At 43.6% G+C, this 24,828-nt stretch overlaps 1 protein-coding gene across 1 annotated transcript in view; it reads left to right on the top strand.

The window, feature by feature from the left end:
- The window catches only part of MAP3K20 (mitogen-activated protein kinase kinase kinase 20), a 115,941-nt gene that overhangs the window by 71,346 nt on the left and 19,767 nt on the right, over positions 1-24,828 (top strand). Inside the window, exons 14-17 of the mRNA XM_044418202.1 lie at positions 19,845-19,889; positions 21,719-21,749; positions 22,406-22,545; positions 24,039-24,101. Of these exons, the coding sequence (XP_044274137.1) occupies positions 19,845-19,889; positions 21,719-21,749; positions 22,406-22,545; positions 24,039-24,101 (279 nt within the window). The remainder of the gene's footprint in view (positions 1-19,844; positions 19,890-21,718; positions 21,750-22,405; positions 22,546-24,038; positions 24,102-24,828) is intronic.

The raw sequence follows: 24,828 nt of genomic DNA, 5'->3' as shown, positions 1-24,828 counted from the left end.
TAAAAATTAGAAACTGATTGGATCCAGTTCTCAAAATCTGTTTGAATAAGATTCTTTACTAATACAGTAGGGCCCTAAAGGTAGTCTGGTGCAGGAAAGAAATCCAGAAATGAATGCCAGTGATATGATACAGTGAAGTCTAAATCAAAGCTTATATAAAGACAGTGGATCTCAGGAGGAGAACTAGCAGGCAGATTTACAGAGCCACCATGAAAATCCCTTTACTCATATTAATTTGTAAATGAATGTTTCCTTATATGAATGAAGGACAAACATAAGTAGCATTTTCTATGTGAAATGGAACTCATCCTTTAGAAGTAATTACCACTTAATTTCAGATGCAGTGGAATCACATGCTCAAGAAAAGAAAGCAAGAAAATGGGCATGTAAAATATGCTTTCTGGTAAAACAGGAAACATGTTGAGATATTTGATGTAAATGAACTGCAGGCCTCCTGTTTGCATTACTTACCCTCAAATCCATGTCGATACGTTCTGCATGTGTTAGTCTCTGTTGCCCTTTTATGATAGACTTTACAGTACACATTATAATTATTCTTCAACATAAGGAGCAATTCTGGCCTGTTCCGCTGGTTTGGCACCTTCTTTCCGAGGCACAGCTTAATGGCATCTATCTGAATGACACCGCATGTGTATTCCAGCTGTGAACATGCAGCAGCATATAATGATGAAGCATGAGTATTTCCCAGAAGCAAGGTGCTCTGTGTTCTCAGTAGGCAGCCTGGAGGCTTCCTTTAATGTCTGCGAAGATCCAGTAGCTAAGAGATGGGCCATCACCTACATGGTGCACAGCATGAAACATAGCCCTAATGAGCCAATCTTTCCATGAGCCAGGCTACGGATTTTTGTGCTGCGCTTGCTTATCACTTCTACTTTTCACTGGCTGGCCCTGCTGAAGGCGTTGTGCTAAAGCCTATTGTGATTAGTATATACTTCTTTTCTGTAGGACACTAACACAGCCATCCTGTCACAAGCAAATGCAGTTCTGACTGAAGATAATGCAGAGAGCAGAGTATCTTTTAGATTTCTTGAATGAGCAGCCATAGAGCTGGAAGAGATTTTGAATAATGAAAGGCTTGCTGTTCCTCGCTATGCCCTTCCCCTCTTTCCTCAAGAAATTAACTGCAGAATACTTTGATTTGCTAAAATAAATCCTAGATACATGGGTATGTAGAAAAGCACAGATGTGCTCAGATGTTCCGTGAAAATAGGAAGCCCTGTTGGCAGGAGGTCTGTATTCCTTCTTTATGAAGGTGGAAGCAGAAACAATTAAGATTAGGATGAAGAAGAAATTCACGGATGTGCATACCCAATTCCATATCGGTGAAGAACCATCCATATCCTACCCTCAGAAACTCCATTCACAGCAAGAATAGTATGACAGATAGGAGGCTACACTCGCTTTCTGTTTCCTTGACAGGCAAGAAAATAGATGCATGTATACTCTTTACCTTCTGTTAAACGTTTTGGCTTTCACTTTCATTAGTGACACTGAAGGCATGTCTCACTTCACAGTAAACCACCCTGGAAATAGCCCTCCCTGGGTTGGTTATATTCTCACTAACCTGACAGAGGGGTGGGCACTGTGGCAGCTCTATGTGGTTTGTTTCCCCCTCAGTCTTCTCACGAGTCTTCAGCATGTGTTGAAGGCACCTCGGTGGCAGAACTCTTTTCTTCTCTGCCTACATCAGCACCCCCTCTGCGACTGCTCTCCTGGCATTTTCAAGTCCTGAAGGAAGCTCCTCTGGAGCAGCCCACCAAATGGAATTAACTTTCTGAGCCCTTATGGATCCAGTAACGCGTGCATGGACCCGCTGTGTTCAGGGTCTTCCCAGTAGAACCTCTCTGCTTTTTGGCCCAGCATATGGGTATCTCCCTCTGGTCAGTGTTTTTCTCAATTTCTCCTCCACTCGGGTAACTGCCTGGCTAGGGAGCCCCGTTTTTAAAATGACCACCTCACATACTACCAGTTACTGCCAGGTTCTTTCTCCTGCAACCACCAGATGCTTTCAGCTCCCCTTCTTGCTTGTTGCTTCTCTTCATGAGTCTCTTTTGTTAGCTGTCAGATTTACCTTCGGATTACAGGGCACTGGTGGGGATCAGCAGAGCATGGAGTGGCTCAGTAAAGATGTGCATGGATATGCAAATTTCAGAAAAGAACAGTGAAGCTTTCATAGCCACAGGCTTCTGAATGTGCACCCTTGCTCAACGGCAGAAAAAAGTGTTTGTATATAAGGTTGCAGGTTTGTTCAGGACCTTGTCATGTCCTTCTTAATTTTTCAGCACATGGGGCAGAGGGCACTGAGAAGGGATGAGGGAGCGCGGCAGGAGCAGGCAGGGATTTTGCTGCTGTCACCAGGAGACTCTCTAGTCTTAGTGGTGGTTGCCCTTAGTGACTATCCACACTTTCCATAGTAGCCAATTCTTCATGAAGCCAGAGTGGTTCCTCAAATTTCCAATGTAACTAGTCCCCAAATGTTACCACAGTGCCTATGAAGCAGTGGGGCTGTGCAAAGTGAGGCTGATAAAAACAGCTGAAATTCTTTAGCTTAGAAAACAAGGTGAGTCTGGGGAGACATGGTAAAAGTGTACAGGATTAGAGAAGGTGTGGAGAAAGCAGAGAGACTTTTTCTTCCTCTCCCATAATTCTAGAACTTGGGGTGATTCCATGAAGCTGATTAGTGGGAGAGTTAACAGATAAAAGGAAACACTTCTTCACACGGCTCATAGTTAAAACTGTGGAGTTCAGTTTTGCAAGATGTAATAACAGCCAGCAATTTATATGGCTTTGAAAGGGAACTGCACAAATTCATGGAGAAAATTATCCACAGCTGCTAGTCCTGCTGGTTATTTACTGTGTCTAGAGTTAGAGCCAATGTGCACATTCTTGCTAGAGAACTTGGATGGGAGAGGCCTTTTGCACTCATATCCTGGTTTTGGGATCCTGTGGGTAGCCAGTTGGCCAGCGTGTGGACAGAATTCTGGACTAGATGGACTCCAGGTCTGATCCAGCAGGGCTCTTCTTATGCATGTGCTTGTGTAGCCATCTAGGACATAATTGAGTGTAGGGCCTACCCCCCCCCCCCGCCCAACTCTGTAATTTCCAGGAGAGATATAAAAGTAGATTTTTGAAACAAAATGGGATCTCATGGTCCATAAAAGCACTCACTTCATGTTAAAAGCCATTTATGATACCTTGCTTTTACAATTAATACGCATTAACCTGAGAGTGTGTGTGACCATGGCACTCTGATGGCACAGTCAAGCGGGCGTTCCTGAGTGATCTTGGATAATGCCGAGGGAGACAGGAGCCATCCCATAGGCGTACAGTAGGCCCTGTTGTAAGGTTAGCCATCAAACACTAACAGTAGCAATATTAATTAAAAGTAGTCATCTTGTAACCCATAAAGCATTGGTATATAATCTGTACAGAAATGGGATTAGAGAAACATAATAAGGAAAATAAGACAATAATAAGGAGAATATTTTGAGGTGTCAGAAGCAAGATATTATCATCCAGGTCTTCTGCAGCCTCATTTCTTGATAGTTAATCAAATATCAAGGTCTTCTCCTTGAGGGTGGGGAATGTTGCTTTCAGAGACCTTAAGAAGGTAGGAAGTTGTCTTATACCAAGCAAGAACCAATGTCCACCTAGAACAGCCTAGTCTCCTCTGCTAGATGGTAGTGGCCACCCAGAGCCTCAGTTTTGCTTTGGGTGATACTTGGATTTTTCAAATCTCATTTTTTTTCTGTCCAGTGTGTGAAGAAGTGTGCTAGTTTGGATAAGTTCTAACCGAAAGATTAACTCAACTAAACTCTCAGCCCTTTGTACCTCTGCTAACTGACCCTTTCTTACCTGGAGATGGTAGGGAAAGAATCTAGTACCTTCTGCAGGCAAAGCATGTGCTGTCACCTGTTCTCCAAGAATCTTTTGAAGACTGGACCATGACAACGTTCAGCAAGAAGTGTGAAATTCCAGCAGGAGGAGCTGGGCTAATGGAAGGACCGATGACAGCATGGCCAGGCTGGGACAATCACTGGGAAACGAACCATGGTGGCCTCTTTTCCCTGTCCCCACAAGTGCCAGGACTTCCCTTTTCTTTTTTTGATGTGATTGTCCGAACCCTGCCCTTGTGATATGTGACACTACTGAGTATTCAAAGTATTCTCCAGATTTGTAGTGCAAAGTGATCAAAACCTGCCTAAATAAAGGTCTAAGTGGACTTGACATAAATTGTTTCAGTACAATTAACAGGCATTTATTTATTGTGTAAGCAGTGAGTTAACACTTTCTCTCCCTGCCGTGGTCTAAACAAAGATTGCCTTCTCTGAAGCTGCTGTTTGCATTTTAAGTCAAGCTGCCACTAGCACGAATTGAAATTTCCCTTCAAATGCAGTTGACAGATGGCAAGAGGACATTTTCGTCATGGTGGGGGTGGGAACTGGACAGCATGATCACAGAAGGAGAATAAACCGTGGGGCAGCTGGGGTGGTTCTGTTCCTTCTTCATGCATGCTGGTCATGAGAGCCAGTGTGGTGTCGTGGTTAAGAGTGCAGGCCTGGGACTCAGGTGATCTGGGTTTTAGCCCCCGCTTGGCCATGGAGCCAACTAGGCAACTTTGGGCCAGCCACAGACTCTCAGCCCAACCTGCCTCACAGGGTTGCTGTTGTGGGAATAAGACTGAGAGCAGGAGGAAGAGGATGATATAAACTGCCTTCAGTTCTTTAAAACAGAAAAAGGTGGGATATAAATCTACTAAATAAGTACTATTGCTGGGCCTGGGTTATTGTAATGTCCAAACCTGGCAAGGATAGGTGGCTCGGGTGGTTAATGGGCCATCCTGAAAGCCATGGCTTGTCTTAGGGTTTCAGGATGGCTTGTTATGTTAACTCCCCCAGGCACTCACCTCATTATGAGTCTCCCCTCGTGAGGGTAATTACGGTAATTGAGCACCTTATAGCTGGCACTCATAGGAAGGGAAAATGAGCCACCATGGCTTTATTTCCCCTCTGTGATTGTGAGAACCCACTCAGAGGTAAATTTCCTGTACCTCAACCCCAGAGTCCTTAAGGTAACTCAGACTTCCCTATGGCTGTTTATGTAACAAACAATGGGAACAATACTTCCATTGAAACATTTCATATCACATTGGTTTGCCCCTAAGGTAGGACTTTAATCAAGGCTTATGATTAAACAAGGACCTTGGCACTGTTTTTGCAAACTTGTCTTTCTTGGAACAAGAAAGAAGGGCTCCTTTTCTCCCTGGACAGAGGCTGCCAGGACAAAGGGGGTGGCTTCAAGGCCTCCCCAAAGACAGGCACCTCTCTTTCCAGCCACTAAAATGGATTCTGTTCTCTACTCACTCCAAGGTTGTTGCTTCACCTAGATTTTAGCCAGAGCTGGTAAAAACATAAGAATGCCAGGACAAGGCTTCCAAGTGTGGTCCAAAGCAGTAGCTAGCTTTTCACTGTGGTAACAACAGGCTTGGATAAAATAGTGTTTCTCAACAGAAATATCCTTCATTTCAAATGTTGCTCAGCAATTTTACCTATGGAGTGCAGCTCTGTGTCACTTTGGGTAAGAAGCTGCATTTGAGGTTAAAAAAAAAGGAAAAGAAAAGAAGGAAGCCTTAATTAACATGCAAGAATTAGTGCATAGAACTTATGTCAGGAATTGGAAGCAGATGGAGACACATGCTAGGCAGAGAGTTTTCGAATTTAAGGGGGCTAAGCAGCAGCTGCGCAGCACCTGCTCTGTCATTGTCAAACATTGTGGTGACATTGACATGGAATTGAAAGGAGGACAAATTGAGCCGTTTTATGGTTATATTATGGGAACTCTTCCTTCTTAGTCCTGATTCACACATGCAAATAGTGGCTACTTATAATGCAACTGCAGAATGCTCCATGCGGCAAGCCATTCATGTGAAGCAGTCATGATTGTTTTTCCTGGCATTTTCTTCCATACCGCTGCAAGTGCACGCACCCTGCCCCTCTCCCTGCATCCCGCTTCAGTTTTCAGGGGCATGTGAAAATGACCTGAACTGACAGGCAAAATGCTTTAAACAGATCACTTGCTGCAGGAAGGAAAGTGCATCTGGTTGTGTTACAAGTCAAAACCATGATGCTCTTTGCAAGAGTAAACCAGAATTTAGTCTGTGATCCTGAGACCTCTTAGTGGATGATGTTTACGCTGAAGTCATTGGCATTGAATCCTTAGACTTCTGCCCATGGCTGTGTGTATCTCACCGCTCCAACACCGAGCTCCTCTGCCCATTTCCTGTACCTGCTCTTGCCCAGTGCAGCATGAACAAGCTTGAGGGTGTGCTGTGCTGGAGGTCTGGACACGATCACAATAAAGTTCTTGTCAGTCCTTTTGGATTCTCATCCCTACTCCATGATGGTGCCGGCTTCAGATCCTTAAGCTAGAAAAGCATAAGAAGAGCTCTGCTATATTGGACAACCAGTCCATCTAGTCCAGCATTCAGTTCACACAGTAACAAACCAGTGCCCACCGTATCCCACAAGCAGGATACGAGAGCAGTAGCAGCCCTTGCACAAGTTCCCTTGCAGTCGGTCTGTACAGGCATACTGCCTTTGATACTGGAAGTAGCATGTAGCCACCCTGATTGGTAGCTATCTCCTCCATGAATTTCTCCAGTCCCGTTCTAAAGCCGTCCAAATGGGTAGCCATTGCTATAGTTTGTGGAGATGAACTCCGTAGTTTAACTATGCTGTGCAAGGAACTACTCCATTTTACCTGTCCTGAGTCTTCCCACCTTTCAGCTTCATGGGGTGGCCCTGGGTTCTAGTATTATAGGAGATGGGGGGAGATCTCAACATGCACATTGAGTGTTCTGTACACCTTGATCATGTCTGATAGAGTCGAGTCTTCTGTGGTAGGTTTCCCACACCTGACCACTTCCAGAACAACGTTCCTGATTTCTGCCACACTTCAATCCTAATTATAGTAAACCAGAAGAGTTCGCTAAGACAAGGGAGATAGGACAGGATTGGTCTGTGCCCATTTAAGCATCTAGGTGTCTTGAATGCTGTAAGTACACGATAAGTTTCAGGCATACCAAGCTTCCAAGCAGTCTCAACACACAGTTAGTCCAGAACCTTTAAATAAAAAACCAAGGCATGTTTCTGGACCTTTGAACACTAGATTCCTAGACCTAATGTCACCCCCTGTCCCCTGTCTTAGGGTTTGGGGTTGGATTTATTTAATTTAAAAACATATCACATCTTATCTCTGAGGACACCTTGCTGGCTTACACTGAAAAAATGCAGTTAACAGCATAATATAAAAATATGCCACAACTAGGCACAGTTGCAGCTTGAATATTCAGAAGCCACTTGGCATGTGCCACAACCCCCAATGGCTTAAATAAGCCACAGTGGACGGCAGTGATCATGTGAATCCAGCCACAATGCTTTGAGAATTGATGCACATTTTCTGAGACTTGCATTAATTTGGGGCGGGGGGAGGGGGTTGTTCAGAGAGTGCTTCCCAAGTGGTCATCCAAAAGACCATATTCAGGCAGAGTTTGCTTTTCGACTCTGTACAGACAAAAAGGTTAATTCCAATGGAATGGAAAATGCTGAAGACTTGCGTAGTTCAGTGCGGCACCAGGACTCCCTCACAAGTGTGATAGCAAAAATCCCTGCTGCTGCACCGGGTCGCAGCGTGCAAGGTTCATTTTGCATGTCGCCATAGCGAGGGCCTGTGATAACTGCATGTTCAGCTCTGTGCCCTGGACAGGCTCATGGGCCACCAGTGAGCTGCATTAGGTGTAACCTGCTGGCACGTGTCCATGCACTTGCTGCCAAGTGTGAGGAGTGGCCCCTTGGTCTCTGGGGAAATGCTCTTGTGAGCTCTCTCTGTTTTCCCAACATGAGGCATTTTCACATCCTCTAGAGGTCACTTCTGATAGTCCCGATAAGATGAGTGGTCCAGGCTTCGCAGAGTGTGCTGTACACAGTGGTTTGCCTGTTAGATATTTTCCATTTTGTGGACAGGCTGAGGCCACCCCCAGGTAATCCTGGTAGCAGCTGATGATGGCATGAAGGCTGTCTATATTGGAGGTGTGAACTTGGGGTCTCTTGGAGTATTTTCTCTCCCAACCTGCAAAATGAGCCACACTCCTAAAGCCACCACTGCCGCGAACATGTTGTTTGGTGCCAGAATCCAGTGGGCAACCTCTGTAGAACCTTAGAAAGAAACCATTAACAATTGCAGAATTAACAGTTAAGGATTGTTCGGACACTGCTACAGAACCATTGAAAGAAACAGTGTACTTGAAAACAAGATGAATTGTCCTTTTTTAAGACTCTGATGGGTCGATGCCCAATTCGGTAACGGTGTGGCAGTGGCAGGGGCCACATTTGGCCAGTGGGCCTCATTGCCAACCCTGGTGGTCTGTCAGGCCACAAGTAGCAGGAGCATGTGCTGCATGAGGCTCTTTGCCCCAAGCTTCACAGAGAGGAATACTTACAATACTTACATCACGTATAATAGGGTAGAATGCTTATAATGCTAAGTATTCTACAGGGGAGGATGGGAGAATTTGCACTTTCAGAAACATTGTGTGTGCATTGCGGCATGTGTGTGGCTCCATCTCAGGGATCCTGTGTGCATTTATCAGTTAATTCCCATTTTCCAGTAAAAAAAATTCAACCAATTCAACTATCAACCATTACAGATAGCAATTTATTAGAGCCACAGAGTAAGAACTTGTTTTGGAGTCTTCTTTCAGGGCTTTTGACTTCAGTGGGAGCTTTCGATCCTAACATCCAAACAGGCACATAAACAAACATAATCTGCAGGTATGTTTTGCAGTGGCAGTAACCTGTGCAGGTTGAGAATATTTGTCCCAGCTTTTGGAATATTTAAACAAGTATTTAAAGTACATGTGCTTTTCATTTTCGCAAAACAGAACACAATTGTTGTTGCTCTGATGAAATTGTATGCTCATGATAGACAGAACAAGTTACCTCATCAAAGGTGAAGTTTACATTTTCATTGTGAAAGCTGAGCATACCTGTTGCGTCTTGCAGATTCCTTGGTGGTGGTTATGCTATTTTTGTTGTTTAAAATTAAACAGCCAAGTCTTTTATGGAATAATCTCTGACTTGGCATTTTATATTTAGACTCACTAATCATTTTACTTTCTGTTTATTGCTAACTAATCTGGTGGTGTCTTTTGCTGGGATTTGAAATTGGTTCTAACTTTCCTTTTCCTCTCCTCCCCACCCCCTCTGTCCTTCCTTTCCTTTTCCACTAGTTTTGCTTCCCTTTTGCTGCAAGAATGTCTGAGAAGTCTTACTTTGAATCTAAAACAGAGGAATCAAACAGTGCAGAGATGTCATATCAGATCACATCAACAAGTAACGGGGAGGTAGCTGGCATGAACCAAAGTCTGAAGGCCTTGATGATGACGGGCTTTGGGGATGTCTTCTCTATGAACGAAGCAGGGTCCGTCCTGCATTCTGGAATGCAGATAAATATGCAAGCCAAAAAGAATTCTTCCAAAACCACCTCTATGAGAAAAGGGAAGAAAGTCAACATGGCGTTGGGGTTCCATGAATTCGACTTATCTGATGACGATGATGATGATGACGATGACGATATTGATTTTGATGATGACAGTGATTAGCAGTAAATGAAAGAAGTAAAAACTCTAATGTGGCCTCTAAAATAGCGAGAAAGAAAGTTCAGAAAAAGAACCCTATCGGTTTGATTTAAAGTAACTGAAAAAAATAAACATAGCACCATTTTGTTTTGTAGGCCCTTCTTGTTGCTTGTATGTAAGCAATCTTGTTACTTATACTCACCTGAATTTACGCTTTAACATTTAATGTGATTTAACACACACACACACACCTTGAAAGATCTTTTTTTTAAATGAATTTTCTGTTTCTGTGGCGTGATTAGAGCAGTACCCAATGGCATGTTACTGCTTGTGCAGCGGCAACTTGGTGCTACTGGGAACACCTGAAATGAACAGACATGTTTCTAAAATGGACAGTTCAGCAGAGTTTACATAAGGGAGCTTCCCTGACCTGTCCTGATATAGAAATGAGTGTTTCTACTTGTTTTGTGGCTTCCTCAAGACCACTCAATTTCTGTGGCATAAGCAGTACATCCCGCTTGGGCAGCAGAATGAGTGGGACCAGAAGCTGGATACTGCCCTTAGATTCCTGCATACTGAAATGTTTGTGTCCCAACACTATAAGCAGACTCTGAAAACTGCTGAGGATATTCTTCATTCATGTAGATTGTGAGTAAGTTACGCATCCATTACTATTGTAGTTTCCTTAAGCATGCTAACTAATGGAAATACACATGCTTCGGTTTGGACTTCTCCTGTAGATACGGCCACAACCTAAAGTTTTTCATGCGTAAGTTGTGTAGTGGAATATGCTGGATCTATTCCTCATTCATTTCTCTGATATTTACTCCTAGGGATGTTTACAGCTTATCAGACAGATTTCCCCACCACAGGAAACCCCCTACATAGGGTTCTCCTGCTCAGAACCCTTTTACACAAACAGTACCTGGTCCAGAAGGGAGATGCACATATGGAAGAAGCCTGTTCCCACTGCTGAGTCTCCTTTGCAGGATTTTTATCTTGCATTTGTACTATTTTGTTAATTTCATCAGTTTCAGACTGATATACTGTATATACCAGCATGCAAGATGACTCTTGAAACTGAAAACAGCCAAGCAAAAATCTGGGGGTCGTCTTAGACACTAGGTGAAGAAAATCCACATACCATAGTTTGCCTTCCGTGTTGGGTTGCAAGTCTCGTGCACAGCCCCGGGTCCTGCACCTGGCGCCTGGCCTGCCCCCGTGCCTGTCCTCGCTGGAGGGTGGCGCACTCTTCTGGGCTGGTTGCAGTGGTGGCTGGGAAGGGGAGCCTTCCCCGCTCTGGGAAACCTCCTCCTGCATCGTGTCACTTCATGAACATCACATGTGGCAGCACAACCCATCCTCACCGCCACATACTACAGTTTTCAGAGGTACTTGCTTTAAAAATGGTAACTTTCAAGCCTCTGCTGCCCAATTAATTGGGAACAGTGTTTTAGTTGAAAGCCTTTTTTGATGGCTTACCTTATATACCAGAATACAAGAGGCCCTGGAAAAAATTGAGGACTGTCTTACATGCCTGACATAAACACCAGAAAAGCAGCCCAAAATACTGACCTCATCTTATATGCAAGTTGCCTTATATGCTGGTATATATGGTCAATTCATAACTAGAGAGGAGGAACTAAATTTAATGCAGTGGCATTTAAACCTACAACTTTAGAGTATAAACTGAATATGAAAAGTCAATTATGGCTGCTTCTTCCCTGTAGTCTTTGTGCATCTCGAATCTGAGTTCTCCTGCTGATCTGCTGGACAAGCTACGCTATGTCTGACAGAAGTTGGGCTCCCTAAGGCTTGTTCTTCTCCTCCTTCCTTGGTCCTCCAGCCAGTATTCCAGTGTCCTGCACAACAGTGTCATTCGCATTTATTTATTTTATTTATTACTGAATTGCTGTACCGTCCATTAGCCAAGATGGCTTTCTGTGCGGTTTACGTCTCCTCCTTTGAGGGTTCCTTTTTTCACTTACTGCCGGTTTTTGTTTTTGAGGCCTCAAAAATCTGCAGTTGAGGTGATATTTAAAAAGAATAACCCCTGAGAATTGTACCGCTGTGTTCATAATTGTTTTATTATTTTTTGTTAAGTCTTTCACAAGGATGCACTCATGGCTATCTCATCTGTGTGGTCTTGGCTGGTCAATTTCCTCCTCTGTTTCAGCTGTCCAAGTGACGAAGTGCAGTGGGTCATAGACGGACAGGGTGACACTATACATTGGCTAAGTTGTGCACAGTGACCATTTTACTTAAAAGGCACCCCAGAGAGGTGAGAACAGCAAGAGAAGGAGCACCTAAAGTGTGAGGGAAAGGACAATATATTCCAGTTAACAATGTGGGCCTCTTGCTTTTAATTCTACAGCTGACCCTTCTGGGTGCCTTATACTTCTTCAACATTTCCCCTGGTCTCCAGTTGCTCAAGAGAGTGAGAGGTTAACTCCCCCTCTCTTTCTGGAGCAATTATTGCAGGGATGCAAATTCCCTCTTAAATTGGTGCAAATTTCTCACCATTTATTTCCCATTCATTACATTTACGTATAATTCTGTGTCTGTAGTAGAACTGTCAGGAAGCTGCAGTAACCACAGCAGGAAGACTCCAAAAAAGGAGCCGTGGAAATGGGGGAGGGGAGTTATCTCCCCTTTAAAGAATGGCAGGAGACTCAGGTGAGTGCTGAATAGGTAGTGCTGAGCCTATACGAAGAACTCTCAGTTCAGCAGTTAAAATAAAGAGGATTACACGACAAAGCGGGAGATACTCCTCCTCCCCCAGCCCCTTTTGGTCCATCTTCTTCTGCCACTTTTCCTTCTTTGAGCTGTGCTTTTCTACTGACAACTTGGCGTTTGGTCCTTGGCCGTGATGCACACATTTGCCTGTGGGCAGACAGCCTTGGCAGCTTGTCCCACTTTGCCACTGCCTTGGACAGCTGACACATACAAGGAGGTTCATCGGACAAGACTGCATGGATGTGAATAGGTGGAAAATAGGTGAATCCTGAATAGATGAAATTGTACCCCCCACAAAAATAATAATTTATTAAAAATATGACCTCCAATTGCATATATTTTTGATACACTATTTAAAAAAAAGAAATCTGGAAAACAAGTTGCGATCCTTCCTGCACACAGTTTTTTCTCCAGTGGAAGGGCAATCGCCAGGGAAATCATGGAAGCCAGAGGTGGGGTTTGCTGCTCTTGCCAAGCGCCTCTGCAGCCATTCCCGGCTCTCCATGGTAAAGGGACCTCGCTGACTTCAGGCAACACAGGAGTCCATTGTGTGCAACGATAATCCTAAAACATGTCATGACTTTCAGGGTACCTTGTTTGTGGAAAGATAAGCCCTACTGCGGGAGTCATACTTTGCTCAGCAACACAATAACTCTCCATGGCTACCTAGGGTTGGTTGTCGCATCCTGCAAACTAGGTCAGTAATTAATTCGGCTGCAACATTAGCTGATGAATCAGGTTTATTTAAACAGTCACAACCTCTGACTTAGGTATTAAAAATGTTTTTTTTAAAAAAGAGCTCCGTAGGTGGTATGCATGGTCCTAGATGATATATTTGCCCTTCTCTCCCATGCAGAATGGACTAACTCTTAAGATGGTGTCTGTTAGAACACATTTAATCATCTAAAAATCAGTAGTATGTATTTTTCCGCAGTAACTATGGGTTAGTCATGTGCACATTTATGTCATTTAATCAGCATGTTGGTCATGGTGGACAAGAAAGTAATTAGCATATCCCATAACAGAAACAGGCCTAGTATGAGAAAAAAGCCAATTTTTAGTCTTGATGAAGCCTTTGACCCAAATGCTTCACAGGGCTCAAGTGTACCTATCAGGCCCTGCATGTTCCTTGCTTTTTTGGCTATGTGCAGACATAATGGGAAAACATGGATTGCATGCATGTGCTGCCATGAGCTTCCCCTTTCCTTTTCTTTCAGGGAAAGGACAGGGAAAAAGCTTCTGTTTCTATTTTAAATTAGCCACGGTTGCTTATGATATCTGAAGTTGGGGGTCAGTGACTGGTTTAAACTGAGAACAACCCAGAAAAAAAATCATGATTTCAGATCCTGTGTTGTTTCAAGCCAGTTTCCCAAGGTGGCTGTTACAGGCAACTGTTGTTAGTTTAACATTTGAAACGGAAGCTTTTGATCTCCTCTAGTACACTGGGGAGGAAAGTATTTTACATAGGTCTTGAGACAGAACACAACTTATTCTCATAGTAGGAACCATGGTTCCCAGTTACATGTGCATTTGGCCCCTGTCTCTTGTGAGTCTAGGAATGCTCTACTTCTGTGTAAGCTTGCTCCCCAAATGGCAGATGACAACAAAGTAGTTTCTGTCTATGAAGACTTTTTATGTACCCGAAGCCTCCACACACTGCTCTGCTATGGTGCTTGGAATTCTTTTAAATAAATAGTATTTATTTCCAAACAATTTGCAGTCACAAATAGTATCCTGTTTTAAAGTATTTGTAGAAGCCTCAGACTATAAAACTTGAATACTTTTTTGTGGATTAGTATTTTAAAGTATAAGAAAAAATAAAACTTTATAGCACCGTTCTGAAATGGATTCTCAAAAACTTCTGTGTTCTATAGAAAATGCCAGGGAGGTTTTCAGACTTCATCTGATTTTAATTGCCTAGATCTTAATAATTTGGAGTATGGGGAGTTTGGAATTTAAATTCAGTTATACATTATAGATTTCAATCTTTGATTGTCTGGCAATTGAGGGCAGGTTAAAGAATATTTTCAAAGCGCAAAAAAGAACTGATTCTTCTACAATTGTTGCTATTTTTCAGTTTTCTGCCATTTTGGAGTCCCTTTTGGTACCCCATTAAAATTGTTTTTATTTGAAAACTTTTCTAAATTAAAAACAAAAATTATTTTCTGTAAGAATATATTATAATATTTGGGCTTCAGTTGTAAACCGTTGATAAGCCCTATTAAGATCAATAAGTAAAATTCATAGGATTATGCTGCATGTTTTTATCAATACTTTTACAATGTTAGTGCTCAATAAAATTATGTATTTCAAGGAAGTAGCTTGTGGATTTGGAGGGGGAGGAAATGTAAGGTTCATTCTCTCATCTTGCACCATACACAGAGATGCACTGAAAGATGCTACGGGAACAGTCAGGACTGTAATGTTTGTGAAACTCTGTACTGCAGGGTACAGCTAATTATAATTAAATCTGATATTACAATCTTGCAATCAAGCCAGCTGACATACACAGATAATATGCACAGAGTGATGCGAGTCAGATGGATATACTGTATTGGCTGGATGTAGGTGAACTGAGCATCTCCAGTCTTCATGCAGTACAAATCTTTGCATAGTTAACACAGAAGTCCGTCCTTCCGTCCTCAGTGCGGTTTTATGTCCAGGGCTGCAGTCTTCATTGCAAAACCAAGTATCTCATGTTTGTTGTTTGTAGAAATGTTGGATCTGAAGTACCTTGATCCATGTTCACTACCTGTTTGTTTATCACATTAAGTTTTAATGTAGTGCCGAGCATCCAGAGATAAGTATTCGTACACTACTGAAGCACAGTGCTTGCGAGGCCTCACTGAGATACCGCATTGTCATGTGCTTTGCAGTCAGAGAGCACTAAACGTCTTTAAGGTTTAAGCACAATAGTTCTTCAGAGAATTGAGGACTGCAGAGTCTTCCTTGTAAGCAGTATAGTCGTGTGTGTGTGTGTGTGTGTGTGTGTGTGTGTGTTTGTGCCCATCCATTTGTCCCACTGAAATGGTCAAACAGACACTACAAAAGTCTCTTAGACCAGCAGCCGTAGCAGGGCATGATCTTCAGGGAACTATAACTGTTTGGTGGTTATATTTTGTTGGAAGAGTCTGCATAGCTACCACCATATGTGTTTTATTTGTACTGTAGTTTTTCAGCCACTGGGTCAACTCCTTTCCCCCCAGAAAAGCCTTGAAAGGAGTCAGGTTGAGATGTTTCTGTAGTATAAAGAATGAACAGGAGTGGGCAGAAAGTAGATGTTTTTGACTTTGGCTTCCAGCAATCCTGACCATTCTCCATGTTGGCAGGAGCTGTGGAGAGCTGAATTAGAGAATATCTGCAAGATCTGCCATCAGACCACCATTGCACAAGACCACTGAATTTATCAGCTTTTCTGACTTTTGTTTAAGTTAACAGTTGAGTAGGATTTGGCAACAGCTGCTTCCAAGCCCTAACGCCTACCCCTACTCACAGAAATTGGTAAAGAAACTCTTCACTTTTTCTTCAGGTTTTTAATTTAATCAATAAACACTTGCAAGCCTGCTTAGAGCTTTCTTGATAGGTGAGGAGTGATTTCAGAACTATAATGGAGGCAATGATAGAAAACATTTTATGTTTCAGAAATTTGTAATGCCTCTCTATTGAAATCTAATATAGCACACTACAATTTTTTTGCCTTTGCACTGTTGAAATGTTTTATACTTATTAATAAGGAAACAATATTATTTGTATTCCAGACATGTATGGAAATGTAAATGGAAAGTATTTTCACAGTGTTTAGAAAAGTTCAAATTTGTTTTTCTAAAAACTGCTGTGCCGGGTGAACTCTGTGCCAAAACTACTGCAGTGTGTAAACAGAATATCTAATTTGTATGGAATGTAAAATGTTACACTCTTGCATGTCAAGACCTTTTGTGGTTAGCCTTTTTTTCATTACAACATTTAACCATGTGATGTCTTGCTTCATCCATAGAATGGATTTGCTTTTCTCGTTATTAACAACACCCTGCAATGTAATCGATTTCCTCCCCATTTTGGTGTCATAAATCTTACTTTCTTGTGAGCTGTTTTCCTTTCCTTCTCTTTGATTCCTTGCTGACTTTACAATAAACATTTTGACAGAAGAATAAAAAAAGGAAAAAGAAAAGAACATCTGTAGTCCTGCATTAAAGAACACGTGTTTAAAGGAGGGGCCTCATGGTGCGCCCGTGGTAGCTGTTAACATCCTGGTGCTGTCCAGAATACATGGAAAACAACTGTGCTTTGCGTTCTGGGTCCCGCTGTTGGTTAGACTCTGAGTCTTGGGTTTTGCTCTTGGACAAAGGGAATTTTTTAAAAAATCATTAAGGGAGCTCTAAAATGCTAAACCTGTTTCGCGGGTAGGGTTTAGCACCATGGATAGCTCCGTAAAAGTTGAGAGTAAAGCCCAGTGTTCAAACCAGAGTGGATATCCTACTTTGCTGAACTTGGAGCCACCACTGGCCAAATCCTGATACCTTCTCGTCTCCACTGAGCAGGCTAGATGTCTTCATGTGGAAGGAGGCACAGATGCTATTTAGGACCACTGCATGGAACATGTACAGAAGGGAGGCTGAAATGTTATGAATCTCCTGAGCAAGTAACAGTCTTTTGCCCAGAACCTGCATCAAGCTGATGGTGCTACTGCGCAAGAGATCAGACTTTATTCCCTCTTCCTGTAAGAGTCAACTTTGGTCCTGGGTGATGAGAAATGGCAGCAGCCTGGAACTTAAATTAATATGAAGCTATTAGAAGAACTACATTTTGGACCAAGAGATTCTAGGGAGACACTTCCATCACTCTTAGATGCTTTAGGAAATCCAGTTCTCATTGGGAGAACCAACAACAATTCTTCACAGTCTCCAGTCAGTTTTCCATGGTTCTGAGCATATATTTCTGTTTTATAGACATAATTAAATAACTCTGAATTGCCCATCTTGCATTCCTGGAAATGGTAGCTTCATTAAAGCTACCAATGGAATGTTGAAGGGGGCCATTCTGGAACTTACCATTTTGACAAATAAATCATGTAAATAGAGTATACCTTCAGAGAGAAAGAAAATACCAAACCACTTAGTGTGGAGTATTGTTATGGTGTTTAATCATGCAGATAGTGAGATGTGTATTCTCTGGGCTCATCCTATTTCAAGCATATTATAAAATCAACTCATTTCCCATGTAACTCTTGTCATCCACCATGTTGTAGATGAAGTTTGTGTATTGTAAGGCTTGCCTTAAATTTAGATGTGAACTCAGTAACATAGGCCCATCTAGTAGCACTTACTTTTGTCTAAAGTGGGTCTGAACTAGACATAGTTGATTCCTGATGCTCTGCATCAGCATATGCAAAGTCTCTTCCTTTTTCCATAAGAAAATGTCATTAAACTATGCCCATGGCCCTTGCCTGCCAACGTATGTGGAAAAACACCACTGGCACACCATGCGTGCATTGCCTTGAGTTAGATCTTGCAAGGAAGAGAGAGGGCCGATACCCACAGCATCTTCAGCTCCATGTTTCATAGAGACTACATTCTAATGTCATGATCAGCCACGCTATGACTGATCAGAGTTGTTCATGAAATAGCCATGATATGCCAGACAGATGACTGAGCTCACCACTGCTTGGTTTCCCCGAGGCCTTAGCCAGTATCTCAGGATCTTTTGCATCATAAGCCATCCTGTCTTCAATCACTGTCCCTTTTTGCTGTTTTTAAAATTATTTTTGGAGCCTCAGAGAAACAACTGGAGTTCTCTCTCTTTTGTCACTCTGTCTCTCTGTCCAAAAAGTTGTACAAGTAAATTTGAGATGCTCTTTCTCGGATGTTTTTAAGTGCAGGAATATACTCTCATGGCTATCCAATACATGTAGTCTTGTCAATTTCCTTGTATGTTTCAGCTGTCGAAGGGGAGCTGCAAAATGGAGTGGGTAATACACATGGAAATTGACCAGGTGATATTGCGGATAGGCTGATTTGTGTACAGTTGACTGAGGCCAACTGCTGAATTATCAATAGGAAAGCACTGAAAAGGAGGCGAATCCAAGGAGGAGAATCCATGTCTCCCGTTTAGTAGGGGGCTTCTTGGTGCCCTCCAGCTTTTCAGTGCTTCCCCAAGTTGTCAGAGAGAGAGGAGAGACCAGCTTCTTTCCATGGCTTCTGTTTGAGCCACTTGCTGCTGCAGTGAACGTGACAGATCTGGAAGAGCCCTGAGAAGGCAGCTGAGTGAGGAAGAGCCGCTGGGGTCCTGGTGGTTGGGAGGGAGTGTAAGCACCACTGGGCTACCGATGCTGGTGTCCCATTTGCCTTATCTTGTTGCACCACCTCTGTCAGTTTTTTTTCTTTTTTAGATTTGAGCCTTTTGCCCCCTTTTTGAACAGGGGAATGATGCAAATTTAGTGACTTGGAAGCAAATGGGGGGCATGTTGCATAAATCTAAGGGCAGGGTTGGTTTTTATTTTTTTTTTTGCTGAGGTTGTTTTTTTTCCACACACAAATGAAATTTTAAATTTAATTTATTTTTGTACCTTTCCAAGCCCTGCATTTTCCATGCTGAAATTCCCATTTTGACAGTGGGTAGTGCTAGTTCACCTGCGGAAAGATCCACGCTTTGTGAATTAGTTTCCCACTGAGAGAGAGAGGATCCTTCCATGTGAATGATGTCAATTGGTATGGATTCGTTGATTGTGAGGGTACCAATGAGAAGTTCCTAACAGGTGGAATAACCATCAACTGCTGAGATTGTTCAGTTAGATGCTCCATGCTCCACTCTTGGAATATTCTATTATTTATTAACAATAATACTGGTTTCTATTGCTAAAGTGCACAGTGCTTCTCAAATCTGAGAATCAAATCTGTGTTTGGACTTTAAAGTAACATTCCTCATCACTTCAGGATGTTTAACAAGGAATCAACTAAATATCCATTGCACCTTTGCTTATCTCACAAATATTGAAATATGATTCTCAAACAGCCTACTTAGTTTGCAAACCCAAAAGCAAATTCAAATAGACTTTGTCATATTAATTAAAGCAAAATCACTCATGCTGATTTGGTTTAGTTCCAGTTTGACTTTCTCATGCGTAGGATGAAATACGTGCTGAAATTTTGACCTGTCAAGTGAAAGATACAAAGCAATTTATATAAACAGCAACAACATTGCCCTGCAAGGAGGAGTCAAGAGAAATGAGCAAAAATTATGTCAGATGGGAGCGGCTTGATTGAGCAGAGAGTGATCTTGTTTCAGACTCTAAGATACTTCCATCTGTATATCAGTCACTATCAGAATTCCCTCAAGGCAAACTGTCTGTATTATTTACAAAGAAATGCTTAGCGAAGACCAACTGCTAAAGGAAGCTGGAAGCCCAGAAAGGCAAGAAAAGAAACAGTGCACTTTTAAATTCATGTCTCTTACACAGTTGCTGCCTTCCTTTGATATCTGTGCATGGACTGAAGAAGATGTGGTGAGTAGCCTTCCTTCATTCTCTCAGATGCTTTACTTTTGCTGACGTCTTCTTTGAGTAGGCAATTCTAAGCATTGAACGAGGAGTACTGAACCTGTGGCTCTTCAGATGTTGCACTACAACTCTCATCCTCCCTGGCCAGAACTGGCTGAGGCTGATGGAAGCTGACATCTGGCAGCATTTGGCGGGCCACATAATTCCCCTTGAATGGAACAAGCATGAAATGGTGAGAAAAAGCCACTGCTGCTTCTTGGCAATTTACCGGACAAGTGGAACAGCAAAGAACAGGGCAGGGAAGGGGGTGTTTCAGCCTGTTCCTCTCCCTTGGAATTCTCTTGCCCTGCCTCCACCTCTCTTGACCTTCATTCCATTCATACCTGGCTTTCTTGTAAAGAGTTCAAGGAGGCCCACAAGGTTCTCCTCCTTTCCACTGTATCTTCTCAACAACCCTGTATGCTAGATTAGGCCAAGAGTCTGTGACTAGCCCAGAGTCTTCCAGCTGGCTCCATGGCTGAGGGAAGACTAGAATCCAGATCCCCGACCAGCACTCTTAAGCACCGGCTCTCAGCCCTGTCGTAGGGTTCCAGGTGAACACAGGTCCAGAACACCAGTGGACGGAAAATAACACTAGTGGAGGTTTCAGGAGAAGAGGAGGCCCCAGTACAGAAAGGGCTGTTCTCATTTTCTCCTTTCTGGAGAAGAGGTTGTCAGACTAATGGCTGCTACTACCTGTGCAGTTGGGTCTGCTCCTCCTCTACTATAGGTGTGTAGAACACATGACAAGTTATCTACTGTATATGTTACTATAGATGTGTTGAACATAGTTCTAGCTAAGGATGCCCGTAATCTATCACTATATCATGGAACTGAGATGGAACGTCCATGCCCTCTGTCTGTGTGGTGGGAATTTTCTTACCTGTGGGGGGCTTTCTGTTAGAAACCACCTTGAGAAGCTTTGTAAATTGCACAGCGTCTCTTTATAAGAAATCATAATCACAAGGGCTCAGTGGCTCAAACGCATTTGGTAATTCATACCATACATATTATCCACTTGTACCCACCAAAATGAAATGTTGTTCTTGCCTTGCAATCATATCCTGACTTTTCCCCTCTCGTAAGGAGCCCAAGGCAACTTCCACCGTGCAGTGCTCCTCCACTGCATTTTACCCTCACAACAACCAGCCTGTGAGGCAGGTGAGGCCAAGAGGGAGGGAGTGCCACAAAGTCACCTGGTGTGCTGCATGGCTGAGTGAGGACTTGAACCCGGATCTCCCAGGTCCCCAGTCCAGCGCTCCCTCCCCCTTGCCACACTGGCTCTAGTGCCGCCCGACTGGCAGCTGGCTTTGCAGGAGGGTCAGTCAGAATGCAGTGGCGGGCGACGCGCCTGCAGTGAAGCCTTTTGTCCACTGCCTCTCCAAGACTTGTGCAGGAGCAGGGCAGCGGAAGGGTCCGGGGAAGCTCCTTGTTCGCAGCCCTCCCATTCCCCTCCCACTATTTTTCCTGTCCGGTTTCTTTAAGGAGCAAAACCAGAGTGGCTGCGCAAGCCCTTTTGCTGCTTTCTGCCCAGAAGAGGCCTCCTCTGTCTGCTCAGCCGCCACTTGGGCTGCATCTTTCTCTGGCCACTGAGTCAGCAGCAAGCAGGGAGATGCTTTGGCTTTGGTTCTGGGACCTCTGGCTGCTGATTAAATGTGCTGCAGTACTTTACATGACTCCTATTGGTTTAAATTGAGCCTCAGGGAGAGCACTTTACAACATAATGTTTGCCAATTTGGTATGACATTTGAAGCTGCTGTGCCTTGAATCATGAAATCCATGTCTTTCTTTCACAGTACTTTTGGATGGACCAGCTTGTTAGGAAAGGTAAGACTCTTCATATGTTTATCTCACAAGACTTGCAGGAGTGAGGGGTTTATGCGGGACATGGGTCAATCAAGGTTAATTGAGGAGAATATATAATAACACAAATGACATCTCAGAGGAGCCAGAAGTTCTTCCTAATTTGTATTGACTGTACAAAGAATGTAGCCACTCTCTTAATGATGATGCCTTAAGCAGAAAGATACTGGGGTTTCGGTGAGTCATTTAGCTAAAGTCCTCCATTAAGGGAGACCCGGCCTATCTGTGGGCTCCCTATACAAACTGAGGCATAGAAGAGCATGGCCAAGGGCCACTGTTTCTCCAGTTCATTGAGTGGACTTTCACAGAATCATTTGGCTAGCACAGAAAAGGGCACTCAATTCAAGCCAGGAAGCACAAGCGCTGTCCAACGGTTGCTGGAAGCTACCAAGTGGACCCTGACAATTCTGTAATTTGAAAGATGACTTAAAGATAGGTGAAGAGTAAGATTTATCACTGCAGTCCTCAGATGTTCTTAATCTAGGTTTCTTAACCTTCGGATACCAGAGAGCTGCACCTTTCTTGGGCTATAGTCACCTTCAACTTTAGGGAAGAAACCAAATTCACAAGAAATGACTTTTATGTGTCCAGTTTTCTGAACAGTTTCTCATTATCTTCAGATGACGCATCTGGTGAGATGAGCATATATTCCAGCTTGTTTAAAGAACATCACATCACAGGGAAACGATTACTTCTTCTGGAAGAAGAGGACTTGAAGGACATGGGAATTGTTTCCAAAGGACACATCATTCATTTGAAGGTAGCTAAAGTACAAGCCTTGGATTATAATGGAGCTGTCACAAGAAATTAAGCATTTCATATATTAAAATCGTTTTTGAAAACTCTAACCACTCAGGACTAAAAGAATTGCTGACCTACCAGAGAAGAAGAAAATACAATGAAAGCAAACTAGAGCACTTATAGAACTTGTTAAATTTTTAGCAGGTGCAAAAAATAAATCCATAGATTTTTGTACAGTGCAGCTTTGGACAGAATAGAATCGATAAATCAGTTTCCCAAAGTCTAGTCTACCATGCCTACTAAGAGAATGAACATATGGTCCCTAAGCAGGTGTCTCAGGGCCTGTAGGATTCTTTGAATATAACCTTGCCAGATCAGAGACAGTACTCTGACCTTGGAAGTAGAAGTTGTAGGTCCAACCATCCTCCCTTGGTCCTCATAGCTAATGTGAGAAGAAGCAATGCAGCTGCCCTCTGAAGTCAGAGAAGCAACCTCAGAGAAGGAGAAAAGAGGCATTCCAGGGAGCAGAGCATGAGAGGCTAGGATTTGATTTGATCCAAGCATCTTGCAGCCGCTTTCTTCCCACTTTCCTTCCCCTCGTCGCCCAGCCTCCAAACCTGACAGGCTAGACAGCTCCTCTGCCATGCCTCCTGCCCTGCACTGAACACAAGCTTGAAGGCTTAAGAGTCACTGAGGGTGCCACTGATGGGATTGCACCCAATCAACCCTTTTGGTTGTAAGGTAGATAGGACTGTACAGACATTATGGGACCCTAAACGAGGACATGGGAGAGAGAAAATAGCTAAGGACACTACTTGCACCGATATGCTTGGGGGGTTTTGCAAATGTGGTCCTAGCTGGCTGGGATTTTCAGAGTCTGAAGGGAAGCGAAGTGCCCACGGGACTAAAACAAGAGGAGAAGAGATTGACTGGGAGCACCATTTCCATATGTCTGGGGTGCCATAATTAGGCTCCTTCTATTATAGTCCTTCAGCTTCCCTGCAGTGAAGCCACCGTTCGCATTACAGCACGTGCTCTGCATGCAGAAGGCTCCAGGATGCGCAGGTGGATGAACCCCCCATTCCAGCCCCCGTGTCCACTGTCTGCAGCTTGGGTCGCCCGACAGTGAGGCAGCCAGAGTGCTTGCTACTTTACAGTCAGTCACCTGAGAACTGCCCCAGAGGGAGCTCAGGAGTGGCCCCATCGCTCTGATGAGCCCCACACAGATGGGCCACCTGGGCCACCTGCCTTGGATGGCTACCACTGCCACCCGGCCACTGCAAGTGCCCACAGTGGCTTGGAGCAGCACTGCGTCATGGGCACTGTGGTACTTAAGAGGGCAGATGCCTCGTTGCCGCCTGCAGCCGGTGGCAGCAATAGGGAGCCACACAGGAAGGGAAACTTTGCATGGGGGCTCTCAGTTGGAAGGGGCCTGGTGGGAGAATACCTGTCTATCCTGTGTAGAAAGCTTACTCTTGGATTTACTTGGATTTTTTTCCCGCTCCTTCTTAGACCGCCATTGAGAAACTAAGTCAAGATTACATCACTATGTTTCATTTTCCTCCTCTGATGAAGGTAACTGTGATTTTATTTAACCCATAAAAATACAAGGCTTATGCTACTAATAGTAGCAATTTTTCATGGCATATTTGGATCAAATTTATAGCAGGGAAGTGGTGGTAAACCTACATTGGAGCTATAACACTTCAAGCCACAGGTAAGGGCTAATGTGATCAGAGAAGCTGGTTTCAGGAAGATGTTTTGCCCTCGCTGGCCCATCAATATCTTGGGTATGCAGAGCTTTTGGCACGGAGGACCATGTGAACCCTTGCCGGCCATTTGAAGCAGCCCAGCCCAGATACAACGTCAGTGAGAAGTACGCCTTAGGAGCCAAGAAGGCCTTCACCTTCCCCCAACCTGGTGCCATGCATATGTTTTGGACACCAACTCCTGTCAGCTTCAGCCAGCAAGCTCCCAGGAATGTTGGGAAGTGTAGTTTAAAACATCTGGAAGGTACCAGGTGGGGGAATGTCACCATAGATGATATTCTAGAGTCATAACACACCCTTTGTCCCTCCAGCTTCCAGTTCTGTGCAATTAAATTCGGCCATTTGGTCTCACTTGCTTCTGCAGGCATTCGACACAACTTAGAAACTGTGTGTGCCTTGCCCAAGTGAGTACAGAGGTTATGAGATGGGGCTGCCAGTCCTCTCCTTGCTGGCCAACCTCATTGTGCAGATTCGCCATTAATAGTTCTGAGACCTGAGGACGTATAGGAGGCCGATTTCTATAGAACAGCTTC

The sequence above is a fragment of the Varanus komodoensis genome, unplaced genomic scaffold, assembly GCF_004798865.1.
Source record: "Varanus komodoensis strain SLA01 unplaced genomic scaffold, ASM479886v1 scaffold9, whole genome shotgun sequence".
NCBI classification, from domain to species: Eukaryota; Metazoa; Chordata; class Lepidosauria; order Squamata; family Varanidae; genus Varanus; species Varanus komodoensis.
This window is presented reverse-complemented; position numbering and strand designations above follow the sequence as displayed.